This window comes from Tupaia chinensis, unplaced genomic scaffold (genome assembly GCF_000334495.1).
Source record: "Tupaia chinensis unplaced genomic scaffold, TupChi_1.0 Scaffold145093_1, whole genome shotgun sequence".
Classification (NCBI taxonomy): Eukaryota; Metazoa; Chordata; class Mammalia; order Scandentia; family Tupaiidae; genus Tupaia; species Tupaia belangeri.
In genome coordinates this window covers 2,189,295-2,201,763 of record NW_006204954.1, presented here as the reverse complement: position 1 = coordinate 2,201,763, position 12,469 = coordinate 2,189,295, and the positions used below count along the sequence as shown (strand labels likewise).

Genomic DNA, 12,469 nt, shown 5'->3' with positions numbered 1-12,469 from the left:
CTAACTGCTGGTTCCCTAGATGATTTATTTTTTTACCTGTGGCACGAATTGAGTTCAGGATGGTTTCTCGGTATGCCACCTGGAGGGGCCCTAGATAGGTCTCCAGTCCGTATTCCCTCTTGATTCGGTCATGAACAATCTCAATATGCAACTCCCCCATACCACAGAGGACAGTCTGGTTACAAGTGAAAAAAATAAAACAAAGATCAAGAAAAAAATTACATTACTACAAAATATATCAAAGTATGATGTTAATACATATTTATTTTTCATTAATTACAAACTGATTTCTTTTACCAGGCTGCTACCTCTAAGCACTGTTTTTGACCTTTCTGACTGGAATATTAAATCAACTGAAAGTGAAATATCTGGCCATTTTCTTCTTCTTCCATGACAGGTGACTTATTTGCTGGGCAAGTGGTATCTAGATAGAATTATACTTCCTGACCACAAAGGTAAGTTTTCGTCAATGGAACAAGTGTGTAATTGAGGTTGACAGCTTCTAGAACATGCCTTAATGAGAAAAGTAAAGTCCTTTTTTTTTTTAAAGAATTATTTTATTTAACTTTATTTATTTATTTTAATTTGACCAGAGAGAGAGAAAGGGAAAGTGAGAAAGCAAGTTGCCAGATTTGGGACTTGGACTTATTTGCTGGGCAAGTGGTATCTAGATAGAATTATACTTCCTGACCACAAAGGTAAGTTTTCGTCAATGGAACAAGTGTGTAATTGAGGTTGACAGCTTCTAGAACATGCCTTAATGAGAAAAGTAAAGTCCTTTTTTTTTTTAAAGAATTATTTTATTTAACTTTATTTATTTATTTTAATTTGACCAGAGAGAGAGAAAGGGAAAGTGAGAAAGCAAGTTGCCAGATTTGGGACTTGGACTGTGGTCAGCCATGTGGGAGTCCAGCGCTATTAATCGCCACACCACCTGCGGGCCCCAAAGAGAAATATAAAGCCCTTTTATTAACAAACTTGTAGGCAACTGTCTTGAAATATGTGGATAAGGGCAACAGCTTGTGAATGAAGGGAATAACATTTACCCAAAACATTTTGCAACCACATGGGCATTTCCCAACCACCAAGGCACCTTAGAGCTTTTGTGGATGATCATGACCTCAAGACTAGTTGGAACTGTTGTAAGAGAAAAACAAGGACTTCTATCTTTTTGGAATGAATCTTCTTTTGGTCCTGATTAAAACCATCAAATTTGCATCAGAACCATTTGAGACATGTTGTTTCTTTTTAGCAGTAATGGTCATATCTGAAAATGATCTGTGTACAAGAAGCAGCACAGTGCAATGTGTACTCTTTGGGATCTATTAAATTCAATTACTACCACACTTGGCTGGTACTTTGAGAAAACAAAGTATTCTGTATTCTCCAGATTAACTAAATCAATTTATCCATCTTTTAAGAAAATTTTTCAGAGAGCATGTGTGTTCCCTGGAGAGACAGATTGGCAGGGAAAAATGAGAAAACACATCCTGTGGGGGATAGTCACATCCCAATCCCTCCTCCGCCATTTTTCTCCTTCCTTTAGGGATTTTGGATGCGTGTGCATGCTCTTGCCCAGAGTGGTTTTCAAGCCTCTGCATCCAGGAGAACCACATAGTTGGCCATGTGGGATCCAGCTGCCTCAACCACCACAGCACCTGCTGGCCTAATCAGTTTATTCTTTTTGAAGACAAATTTATAATCTTCTTCAAAAATGTTTTCAAAAATTTTAACTAAACTTTAGCCTGCTCTCCTTAAAAGAGGAAGCAGAATGTAACTGAATGTGCCCTTGACTCATCAAAAACATCTTTTTTCCTACCATGCCATACTACCAAAAAGGTTCAACACCTATTTCAGAACTCATTTCTTCCCACATTGTTAGACTGAAATCTATCACTTTTCACCCATTTGGTATGTCACTGTCATTAGAAGCACCTTCAAATCCTCCTTTAGTGGGTGCTTTTGTAAGTGTTAGCATAAAAGTCTCAGGGCTTTGTCTTAGAGTTGAATTCTATTTCAGAATTTTCCCAAAGGCTGTCTTCTGAAAGGTCAAATATGTTGGAGACTAGTTTACATATGTGAAGTGTAATTATATTAGAGCATCAAAGAGAATTTGTTGAATGAATTTGACAGTCAACATATATAATCAGAAATTCATACTATAAGAGAATCAAAAGAAAGCCTTTTCTTTCAGGAACATAGACCGATCATGTTGTATATATATGTATGTGCGTCTGCACACGCTATTCTGTGCTACGTAATAGTATGCCTACCTGTCCAGAGTCAGGATCTAGCCTCACTTTCAAACTGGGATCTTCACGCTGAAGACATTTCAATGCATGATCCAAATCTGTGGGACAAACAACAACAGCTATACGTTTCATTTCATAGATAACTTACTGTATGTTCTTGTGGGGAAAACAGATGAACAAGCCAACAAATCTAGAACAAGAAAATGTCAAACAGCCATAAATACTTGCCGAGGCTAAAACAAGGTGGCGTGACACCTTGTGATGGGAGGCTACTTCACCTGGAGCCTGACAGAGAGGCAGAATCTCAGGTCCCAGACCTGCCAAGTCAGTCTACCTTTCAATAGGAACCTCAAGCGATGTCTGCACATTTAAGATTCTAGACAATATTTAGACTATTTTAGACAATAAATATTTTAGACTATCTTAGACAATATTTTATTTTTAAGTACCTATGTATACTTGAGAGTAACAATGTGTAACAATTATGTGGCTTTTGTAATAAAAACAATTTCAATTGTATTATAAAATGAACCATTCATTCAAAAGTATTTATGGAGACAGTCCTTCAGGGAGTTCATCGGGGTGAAAACAGTATAACACACGGTGTCACGAGCTGTAATGGCATGATGAGGTAAATATATCAGAAGCACAGATAAAGGACCATGTAGATCTGCTTGGAAAAGTCAGGGAGCTATGGCAAGTCCCTGCTGCCTCTTGAGGGTCTAGGATCTCCAATCTAATGCTCATTAATAAGACTTTCCTTGGACACCACACTTTTTTTCCTCTGAAGTAATTAAAGGCTTCATGTCTTAAGATATAAAATTGGTTGGTACAACTTAACTTCTATCCCATGATTTGCATTTAGGTGCTCACACTACATCTGAAAAACAAAATGACTTTCAAATATATTTAAAAGAACTCATAAATTACCTTGCCTGGCCACTGCTGTTAATATATCTATCTTAGTCAGTTTCTTTTTCCCCCGAAAGGCAAAGATTTCTTTTTTAGTTTTAAAATTTTATTTTTTATTTATTTTTAAAAGAGAGAAAGACAGAAAGAAGGACTCAGTCTTTCTTGGTCTTGCCATGCCACGATTCTTTCCCCAGCCAGCCAGGGTCACAGGAGGGCACACCTGACTGGTATGTTCGAGTCCGCCTGTGATCCGAACAGGCCTCATTTGGCTCTAGCATCACATAGAAGCAGCCTACTGCGGCAATGCTGTGGCTGAGCTGCTTGTTTAAGTTTGCTCTAACTGTGTATCATCACCTGATCCTTCAAACTAGTCAGGACTACACTTAGCTATCCTTGGGCAACAGAAAAATTGCTGCTATGCCCATTTAAACTCAAACTTATCAGAATGTAACCCCACTGTAAATCAAGGAGTATCCCCTATAGGAATTCTGTGACACCCTCAGAAACATGATGCTTGATGTGAGACCTAAAGAAAGAATGAACAGGGCAAGCCCATGGTCTGGTGGTTTAGGCAGCTGGATCCCACAGGGCCAACTGCATGGTTTGAGTCACAGATCTGTCAGCTTGAAAAATGCACCAGACGTGTGTGTATGCATGCTCGAAATCCTGAAGAGGAGGAGGAGATGGAGGAGAAGGGATTGAGGCATGACTGTGCCCCATGAGAGGTACTTTTATCCACCCCACCCCCATCCCAAGCACATATGCCCTCTGGCAAATTGAAAAAACAAACAAAAAAGAAAGTAAACTTTCTAGGTACACAAGTTCAGTAGATACTTCTATGATGTAAAAAGAGAACAGATGAAAAGAAATAGCGGTGAAAAGATAGCAGGTACCTTCAGGAAATGAGAACAATTTTACTATGGGAACCACTTCTATTTTAATTTTTATTTGGGTGAAAGAAGAGTGTTCAAAAGGAAGGGGGACATTTCAAGAAAAATGCTACGCAAGAAGGCTTATGGCAAAGACCAATAGCAGCCTCGTACTCTTCTGCTGCTTACTTCAAATACTGCTTTCACCAGACTCCCTTGCAACTGGGCTGCCATATGTCTCAGTGTTTGCCAAGGATATCTAAGAAATCTTAAGAAAGACGGGAGTAAATTTTCTTCCTCCTTCTCACTCTTTTCTGCAGCCAGTAACTCTAAAATGACGTACAAGCCTCTAAAAGGAACTCTGTACTGAGAGGCAAGGTGGAAAGCCTGGGCCCTTGGGGCCTCCGGGCCTCATGACATTGTGAAGCCATCCTTTGTCCCCTGGGCTATCAGTTCAAGGCTTCTTTAATAAAAAAGAAAATGCTTTTGTCTTAGAACAACTGCTATTTGGGTGGGTATTGTGTGTGTGTGTGTGTGTGTGTGTGTGTGTTTTACAAAACCAAATCTAATTGGAAATGATGCAGCTAGAATCCAGGGTTTCATATACCAAACTAGAGAGTTTGGGCTTATGTTGTAAATAAAAAGAAGCCACTGAAGAACTTTAAGCTAATATGCTGAAGAACCAAGTATATAACCCTCAAAACATCAAACAACATTAGCCATATATAATATGGCCTTGGTATATAATATTGTCACTGAATTCTAGTGCTTGAGCTAGACAACAAAGTAAAACAGCATTTGTATACATGGTGATAAGAAACTGAATCAGTTGCTACCTAATCTAATATACTAGAAGGGCAAGACTAAGGCCAGTTACTTAGAATGTCACAGATGGCAACACAAGAACAAAAAGTAAGGAAAAACATGGTATGAGAAGAGCCAAGCTGGTAAAAACCAAAATATCTTAATAAAAACTAGACTGGCCCAGCCACACTGGTACATGCTACTTAGATTCCTAGTTCCACACACTGAAACCATAAGGGAGGCCTGGGTTCAATTCCTGCTTCAACCTAAAAACTGGGAATGGTTACATGTGCCTATAAACCCAGCAACTCAGGAAGCTGGGGCGGGAGGGTCAAGAATTTGAGACTGACTTGGGCTGAACAGTGACACTCTGTGGAGCATGCCTGTAGCCCCAGATGGGAGACTGAAGCAGGAGGGTCATGATACAGTAAGAGCCTCTCTTAAAAACAAACTGAATAATACTAGACCAACTGCAAAAAAAAATGCTTGTCAATGTATTTGATAAAATTTAATTCAATCAGATAAGAAATCTTTTGAGAATGTACTTTAAGTATTTTATATAAATTATCAGAGCACTAATTGATTGATATGCCAAAACTATTGGTACCTGGCTGCTTAGCCACTGATGGTGGTTCTATGGTACAGAAGAAAACAGGCTCTGGAATCTCCACCCCAGCCAATAAAAGTCTCTCTGCTTCACTGTTTTGTCTGTGCTTCTTTTCTCCCTCCCTTTCAGCTCGACGAGCTGCAGCTAAAGCGCTGGACTTGGATGAGACAATGGTGTCTCCAGTGGCGGTCTGCAAGCAAACAAGACTAATTGGAACAAAATAGGTCTTGGCAAGCACTCGTCTTCCACCAAGAACCACAAGACAGGAACGATCTTAATGTGGCATTTTCTATCAGAATTTCAAAGAGAAATAAACTCATAAAGCTCATAACTTTGCATAAGCTAATTTGACATGTGTAAGAATCCTATTCTAAATACTGTTGTAATAAATTATAACAAATATTAAAATATACACAATAAAATATACAATACACATCCAAAATCCATTTAGCAAAACAAATGCACTTTCCTAAATTATCATGATGAGATAGGTTAGGTAAAAGTCCATTATAGTGTGTTAACACCGGTAAGAATTTTTAACTATTTTACAGAAAATCTTCTATAAATACATACATGATTAAACAGAATACCCTGGACCATGAAGAATCGTCAGTATATACATGGAGCCCAATTATGTTTTTTTTTTGGAAAGGTTTTTGCTATAGGGCGCGTGCGCTCGCCAGACAGACAGAGAGAGACAGAGAGACAGAAAGCGAGAAATCACCCCCCAGGGGGGATGGTCACGCCACAATCCCTTCTCCTCCATTCTCCTCTTGGGATCTTAGGCACGCACACACACGCGTCCGGAGCCCAATTATGTTTTTAAAGCTATAATTTCACTCTTAAACTTTTATATAATTTAGTTTTGTGTCAGCTTCCTTCTCTGCAAAGAGAATCCTACTGAAGCAAAATTCCAATACACACAGGAGGGAACATTTCAGTATCAGATATCTAAACTATGGGCATTTTCTATTGAAGGATCTTGAACCTTCCTATTAATCACAAAGAGCTTAAAATGTTAAAAGTAATAATGGTTATCCATAATGCCAAATAAAACAAAGTTTGGGACCAGCAGGTAGCATAGTGGTTAAGGTGCTGGACTCTCACATAGTCGACCGCAGTTCAAGTCCCAGACCTGGTGGCTTGAAATTCAGGGTAGGTGTGTGTGCGTGTGCATGCCCAAAATTCCAAGATGAGAATGGAGAAAGGATTTGTGGCACAGCCATCCCCCTGGGGGGTGATTTCTGTCTCTCTGTGTCTCTCTAGTGAACGCTTGCACCCCATAGCAAAAATCTCTCAGAAAACCCCTAAGTAAGTTTAATGAGAAAATTATATTTGACTTCATATAAAAGAAGCATCCTTAGTTTTAACCCACCAAAAATAGACACGGCATGAAGTATTTTCACCTATTCATCCTATAAATGTCTATGGAGTATCAGCTAAGTGTGAGCACTCATCCGGGGACTAAGGATAAAGAGTGAAAAAGAGAGATAGAACTTTTTGTTCTTGGATTGTGTTCCTTAGCAAAACATTTTTATTATTACCTAATCAATTATAAGCTTAGATTCAATTTTCTGCAAAGATCAAGACAGGAAAAAAAAATCCAATGGGAGTAACACAATATTTCAATAAATTTAAACACATATATACACCAGAAATAGTGCATTATTTTACTTGGATTTGAACTTTATATGAATATAATCCATCCTATCTGTGATCATCTGTAATTTATTTTTCCTTCTATTAAATTTATGGAATACAATCACGTGGATGAATATATCACCAATAATCATTATTTTACTATTGATGAACATTTGGGTTATTTATAGATTTTTTGCTATGACTAAAATACCTACTTGCAATTAAATATTAAAATTGTTCTTTCAGAAATCATTCGGTCACGTACATGTTTAAGCCCAACAGTCAAAGCAATGTTACCAGCAGTCAGGGAAGGGATTTCAACATGTTGGTCAGCAAATGGCAAAAGCAGACGACTGATTCTCTCCCTGTAAAATCACGAATGAATGAGATGTCAGTAAAATATTTTTAAGACATGAGAGCAGTTTTAGAAAATAACCTAATTCCACTTACGTGCAGTTTCCATTAATATTATGGATGGCCAGCTGGGGTTTTATTGTGCCTGAATAAATGCGCATAAAAACCAGTGGTCCCCGCTGCTTGTCATGGAGAACTTTAAATGCCAGTGCACATAAGTCACCCTTGTACCACTGCCTATAAAGGAGACATGTCAGAAAGGCCTATAAAATATACCATACACACACACATACGGAAATCAAAATCATATAGACACTTGACCTTAACCTCCAAAAGACCTTGCATATCTTCTAATAGAGCTACCTAGGCCCATTAAATAATGTTGCTACCATGTACCTCTCCTCTCTATTGACTAAATTACTTGACAGAGATCTTGCCATTAATCTTCAAAATTAAAGATAATGAATGCTCTTCCTAATATTTCCCCTAATGGCAAACCATTTCGTGAGCAAGAGCTCTCACCTCAAAAAACACATCTGGGAGCATCACACCACTTCTCAAAAAACCTGCACAAGGTAAACAAATAAGTACTTATTACTGCTTTTATTTTCTCTTGCCACTTGCTGAACAGTTGCATAACCACAAAAATCTACACTATAATCTTGAACTTATTTAAAAAGTCAACATTCGGGGATCAGCAGGTGGCATGGTGGTTAAGGATGGACTCCCACATGGCCAACCGTGGTTCAAATCCTGTACCTGGTGGCTTGCTTTCTCACTTTCCCCCTGTCTCTCACTCTGTTCCTCTCTGGTCAAATTTAAATAAATAAATAAATAAATAAATAAATAAAGTCAAATAAAATAATTCTTAAGGAACCAGCAGTTGGCGTAATGGCTATGTCGCTGGACTCCCATGTAGTGGACTGCAGTTCCAGTCTCGGACCCAGTGGCTTAAACTCACATTGGGCATGTATGCATGTGTGCTCACAATATCGAGAAGAGATTGGAGAAGGGATTGCAGTATGGCCATGCCCCTGGGGAGTGATTTCTCGCTTTCTGTCTGTCTTTTTGGAGAGCACACACATCTTATATAGCAAAAATAAAAACCAGTCAACATTCTTATAGGATGATGTTCTGAAATTAGTGCTTACTGACAGGTTTATTTTTAAAATTTAATTTGCTATAGGGCATATGCAATCACCAGAGAGTGTCAGAAAGAGAAAGAGGGAAAGTGAGAAAACATCTCCTAGGAGAATGGTCACACCACAATCCTTTCTCCATTCTTCTTCTGGGATTTGGGACATGCACAGTTACACTTTCTACATGTTTTTCAAGTCACCAGGTTTGGGACTTGAACCATACAGTCAGCTATGTGGGACCCAGACACTTTAACCACCACACTATATAGCTGGACCCAGGATTTTTTTTTTTTTTAAAGTTTGAATTTTCCTGAAATTGACAAATTTTGTGCATAGGTACATCTTTCTGAGGAGAAGGTTTATATTTTCAATAGTCTCAAAGGGATCCATGACTCCAAGTAAATTAAACATAGGTTAAAAACTTTTATTACAGAACGCCAATCTTACTATTTCCCTCAACTTTTAACTGTAAGAAATAACAGAGATCTTACTACATTCCAGTCACTGTTCCTTTTGCTTCATAAATATAAGCTCATCCAATTCTTATAACAACCCTATGAGACAGGTCCTATTCTCTGCCTTATATGGATGAGATATTAAGCAACTTGAAAGAGTAGAGATCTAACCCAATAGCACAAAGCCATGCTCCTGACCAGGTCACTAAGATGCCTCTCCAATTTAGAGATACAAAAAGTTACTAATGTTCTAGTAAACATTAAAAAGTCCACTTCTCAGGGCTAGCTAGTGGCATATTGCTTAAGGCACTGTGGTTCAAGTCAGCCTGAAATTCTCACTAGGCATTTGTGTGTGTGTGTGTTCGTGCGTGTGGGCACCCAAAATCCCAAGAGGAGGATAAAGGAGAAGGGACTGCAGCATAGCCATCCCCACCCCAGGGCAGTGATTTCTCACATTCCCTGTCTCTGTCTCTCTCTCCAGAGAGTGTACGTACCCTACAACAAAAATCTCTTAAAAAAACAAGCCCACCTCTCTGCCATTTTGTACATTCTCACTCAGATTTTAGAAAATTTATTACTCAATTACAAAGCTACTAGTGACAACAGTAGTAAAACAATAAATTTATTATTTTTAGTGTTTTTCTATAGGGTATGTGCTCGCTATAAAGAGAGAGAGCGAGAAAGAAGGAAAGTGAGAAATCATTCCCTGGGGGAATAGTCACTTCACAATCCCTTTTTCTCCACTCTCCTCTCGGGATTTTGGGCAGGCATGTACACGTGTCTGGTGTTTTTTTCAAACCACTGGGTCTGGAACTTGAACCACAAAGTTAGCCATGTTGGATCCAGTGGCCCCAACCACAATGCCACCAGCTGGCCCGATAACCTTTCTTTATAATCACAAAATATTTGAGCTTATGAAAAATTCTGAAATCTAGCAGGATATAAATACACCTACAAAATATTTAACAAATATCCCCACCATGCTACTTAAAAAAAATTTTAACATACTTTCTTAGCTCTACAAGTAAATATGGCAGGCTAAAAGGGATGGTGAATTATATCCTTTTCAAGTAAAAATTACTATGGCTCTATATTTTATCATTTACAATGATATCCCTCACCCGTGTTACTAAAAATGGTGACTTAATTACTTTTCATTAAACAAGGCCTATTTGCTTGCATACTTGCTTTCTTAAGGCTACTGGATTCTAAACCATGACTGCATACTCACAGAAACTCATAGTTGCGCTCCTCAGGTGAAGGCAAGTACATAGTAACAGCATCTAACAAGGGCTGTACACCTTTGTTTTTCAGGGCACTTCCACAAAGCACAGGCACTGCTGTCTGAGCCAGCGTTACTCTGTGGATGGCAGTCTGAAGCTAAAAAGCAGAGATAACCATGAGCAGGTGTTCTATGTACGGAGTTCTGGTCTCCACCAGTATACCTCTGAATTAGCGGCCTTCCTTAACACCACCCATGCAAAACAGTACTGCTCACCACATTTCATCATTCTTTCTGACTTCATTCTTTTTTATTTTTCTTTCTAACATGCATCACTACATGGTACATTAGGTATCTGTTTATTTACTGTCTATTTCTCGTTCACCATAAATGTAAAATCCATTTGAGCATGCTATTAGGTTGTTGGAAACATCATGACACATTTTTTGCATAGAAAAACACATCATGACTTTCCTTATGTCCTAATAGTAAGTAGCATGAAAATACAGCCAACTCTAAAAACTAGAAAAGTGCTTAAAATAGGTGTTCAAAAATACTTCTTTCTTAAAAAACTTAGAGAGGGACAGTGAGAAAGCAAGCCACCAGATCTAGAACTTGAACCATGGTCAGTCATGTGGGAGTCCAGCACCCTTAACCACCATATCATCTGCCAGCCCCTCAAAAATATTTCTTAAATAAATGATTAAATATACTTGTGATTTAACCACAACAATCTAATGGAGAAACTTGTTGGAAGTAAAAAGATTTAAATCTGAGTTAAAATTTCTTCAAATGAATTAGAACTACATTAAGCAAAATCCAAAGGAAAATGAGTAAAACTATTAAAAACACCCCTAAAACCAAGAAAATCTTGTTTATGTATAGCAATTAATAAGAGAACTAGAGGGTCAATTTCACTTTAAATCATGAGCTCTTTAGAAACCAGAATTAAGTTGTATGACAATAAGGCATAGTAAACGACACATTTCACATTCGATTTCTGGGCTGGTCCCACGGGGCAGAGTTAAGTGCTGTGCAGTGGGAGCTGAATCCTACATGGCTGACCATGGCTCAATTCTTGGTCTCTGAAGATTAAAAACACACGAGGCTTATGTGCACATGTACACAGAATACTGATGAAGGAGAAATAAAGGAAAATGGATCATGGTGTGACTACACCCCAATGAGGGGCTGCTGCCTCTCTCTGGCTAGAGCACACATCATTTGGCAATTAAAAAAAAAAATCATTCAGGGAACCAGCAGTTAGTGTAATGGCTATGTCGCTGGACTCCCACGTAGTCGACCGCGGTTCGCGTCCCGGACCTGGTGGCTTAAAACTCATGCCAGGCACATGTGTATGCGTGCCCAAAATCCCAAGAGGAGAATGGAGGAGAAGGGATTGCGGCATGACCATCCCCTCTGGGGGGTGATTTCTCGCTTTCTGTCTCTCTGTCTCTCTCTGTCTGTCTGGCAAGTGCACGCGCCCTATAGCAAAAACCTCTCCAAAAAAAAAAAAATCATTCAAATACTAAACAAAAAATTTCATAAATGATGGCCTTTTGTTTAAAAGAAAAAGAAAACAGAACACTTTTTTCCTGACTCTAATTTCAAGTGGCTCAAAAATGTTTCAGCTCTTCTGTTTTTAATTCTTTACATGAATACTAAGTGAATTTGCTGGGCTCATCCCATTTTACAGACCACTTAGAAACACTTGGCAACTCTTAGGTTTCATGGAGAAAAATAAACAGCAAATTTGCCAGTAAAGTCCCTGGCTGAACAAAATAGGAGATTCTTTGAAGAAATGTGTCATAATTCAGTTACCATCAGTACTTGCCTGATCCCTGGTTTAATGTTAACAAAAGCAAACAAAATGAACAAAGAACTGAGGTTAGTTTCCACTGATAATTCAAACAGATCGAGAACAAAAGCTGTGAGAAAAACGATTACTGTTGTAGCCTCAAAAAACAGTTGTTTCTTAAAAACTTTCTATTTGTGACTCCCCTAAAAATGTCATCAGAGACCCTAACCCTAATATAAATAAATCTGAAAATACTAACTCACTGCCACTGACGGGGCCATGCAGGCAACACAAACTGGTAAAGAGGCTGTCTCCCATTCTAAGGCAAGGCCTGGACTGGGAAGAAACTGAGACAAGACCCAGTTTACGAGCTCTCCCTTGTGTCCTTGAACTGGCCGGTATTCAATTTCTCTGCC

The 12,469-nt window shown here is 38.6% G+C and overlaps 1 protein-coding gene across 4 annotated transcripts in view; it reads right to left on the bottom strand.

Annotated features, from left to right (window-relative positions):
* Window positions 1-12,469, bottom strand: part of GFM2 (GTP dependent ribosome recycling factor mitochondrial 2) — a 42,623-nt gene that overhangs the window by 12,798 nt on the left and 17,356 nt on the right. For all 4 annotated transcript variants that reach the window (XM_014583918.2, XM_006167793.3, XM_006167794.3 and 1 more), the window contains 6 exons: window positions 10,265-10,413; window positions 7,536-7,676; window positions 7,351-7,450; window positions 5,445-5,634; window positions 2,274-2,350; window positions 37-175 (listed from right to left, as the gene is read on the bottom strand). In XM_014583918.2, the coding sequence (XP_014439404.1) occupies window positions 37-175; window positions 2,274-2,350; window positions 5,445-5,634; window positions 7,351-7,450; window positions 7,536-7,676; window positions 10,265-10,413 (796 nt within the window). The remainder of the gene's footprint in view (window positions 1-36; window positions 176-2,273; window positions 2,351-5,444; window positions 5,635-7,350; window positions 7,451-7,535; window positions 7,677-10,264; window positions 10,414-12,469) is intronic.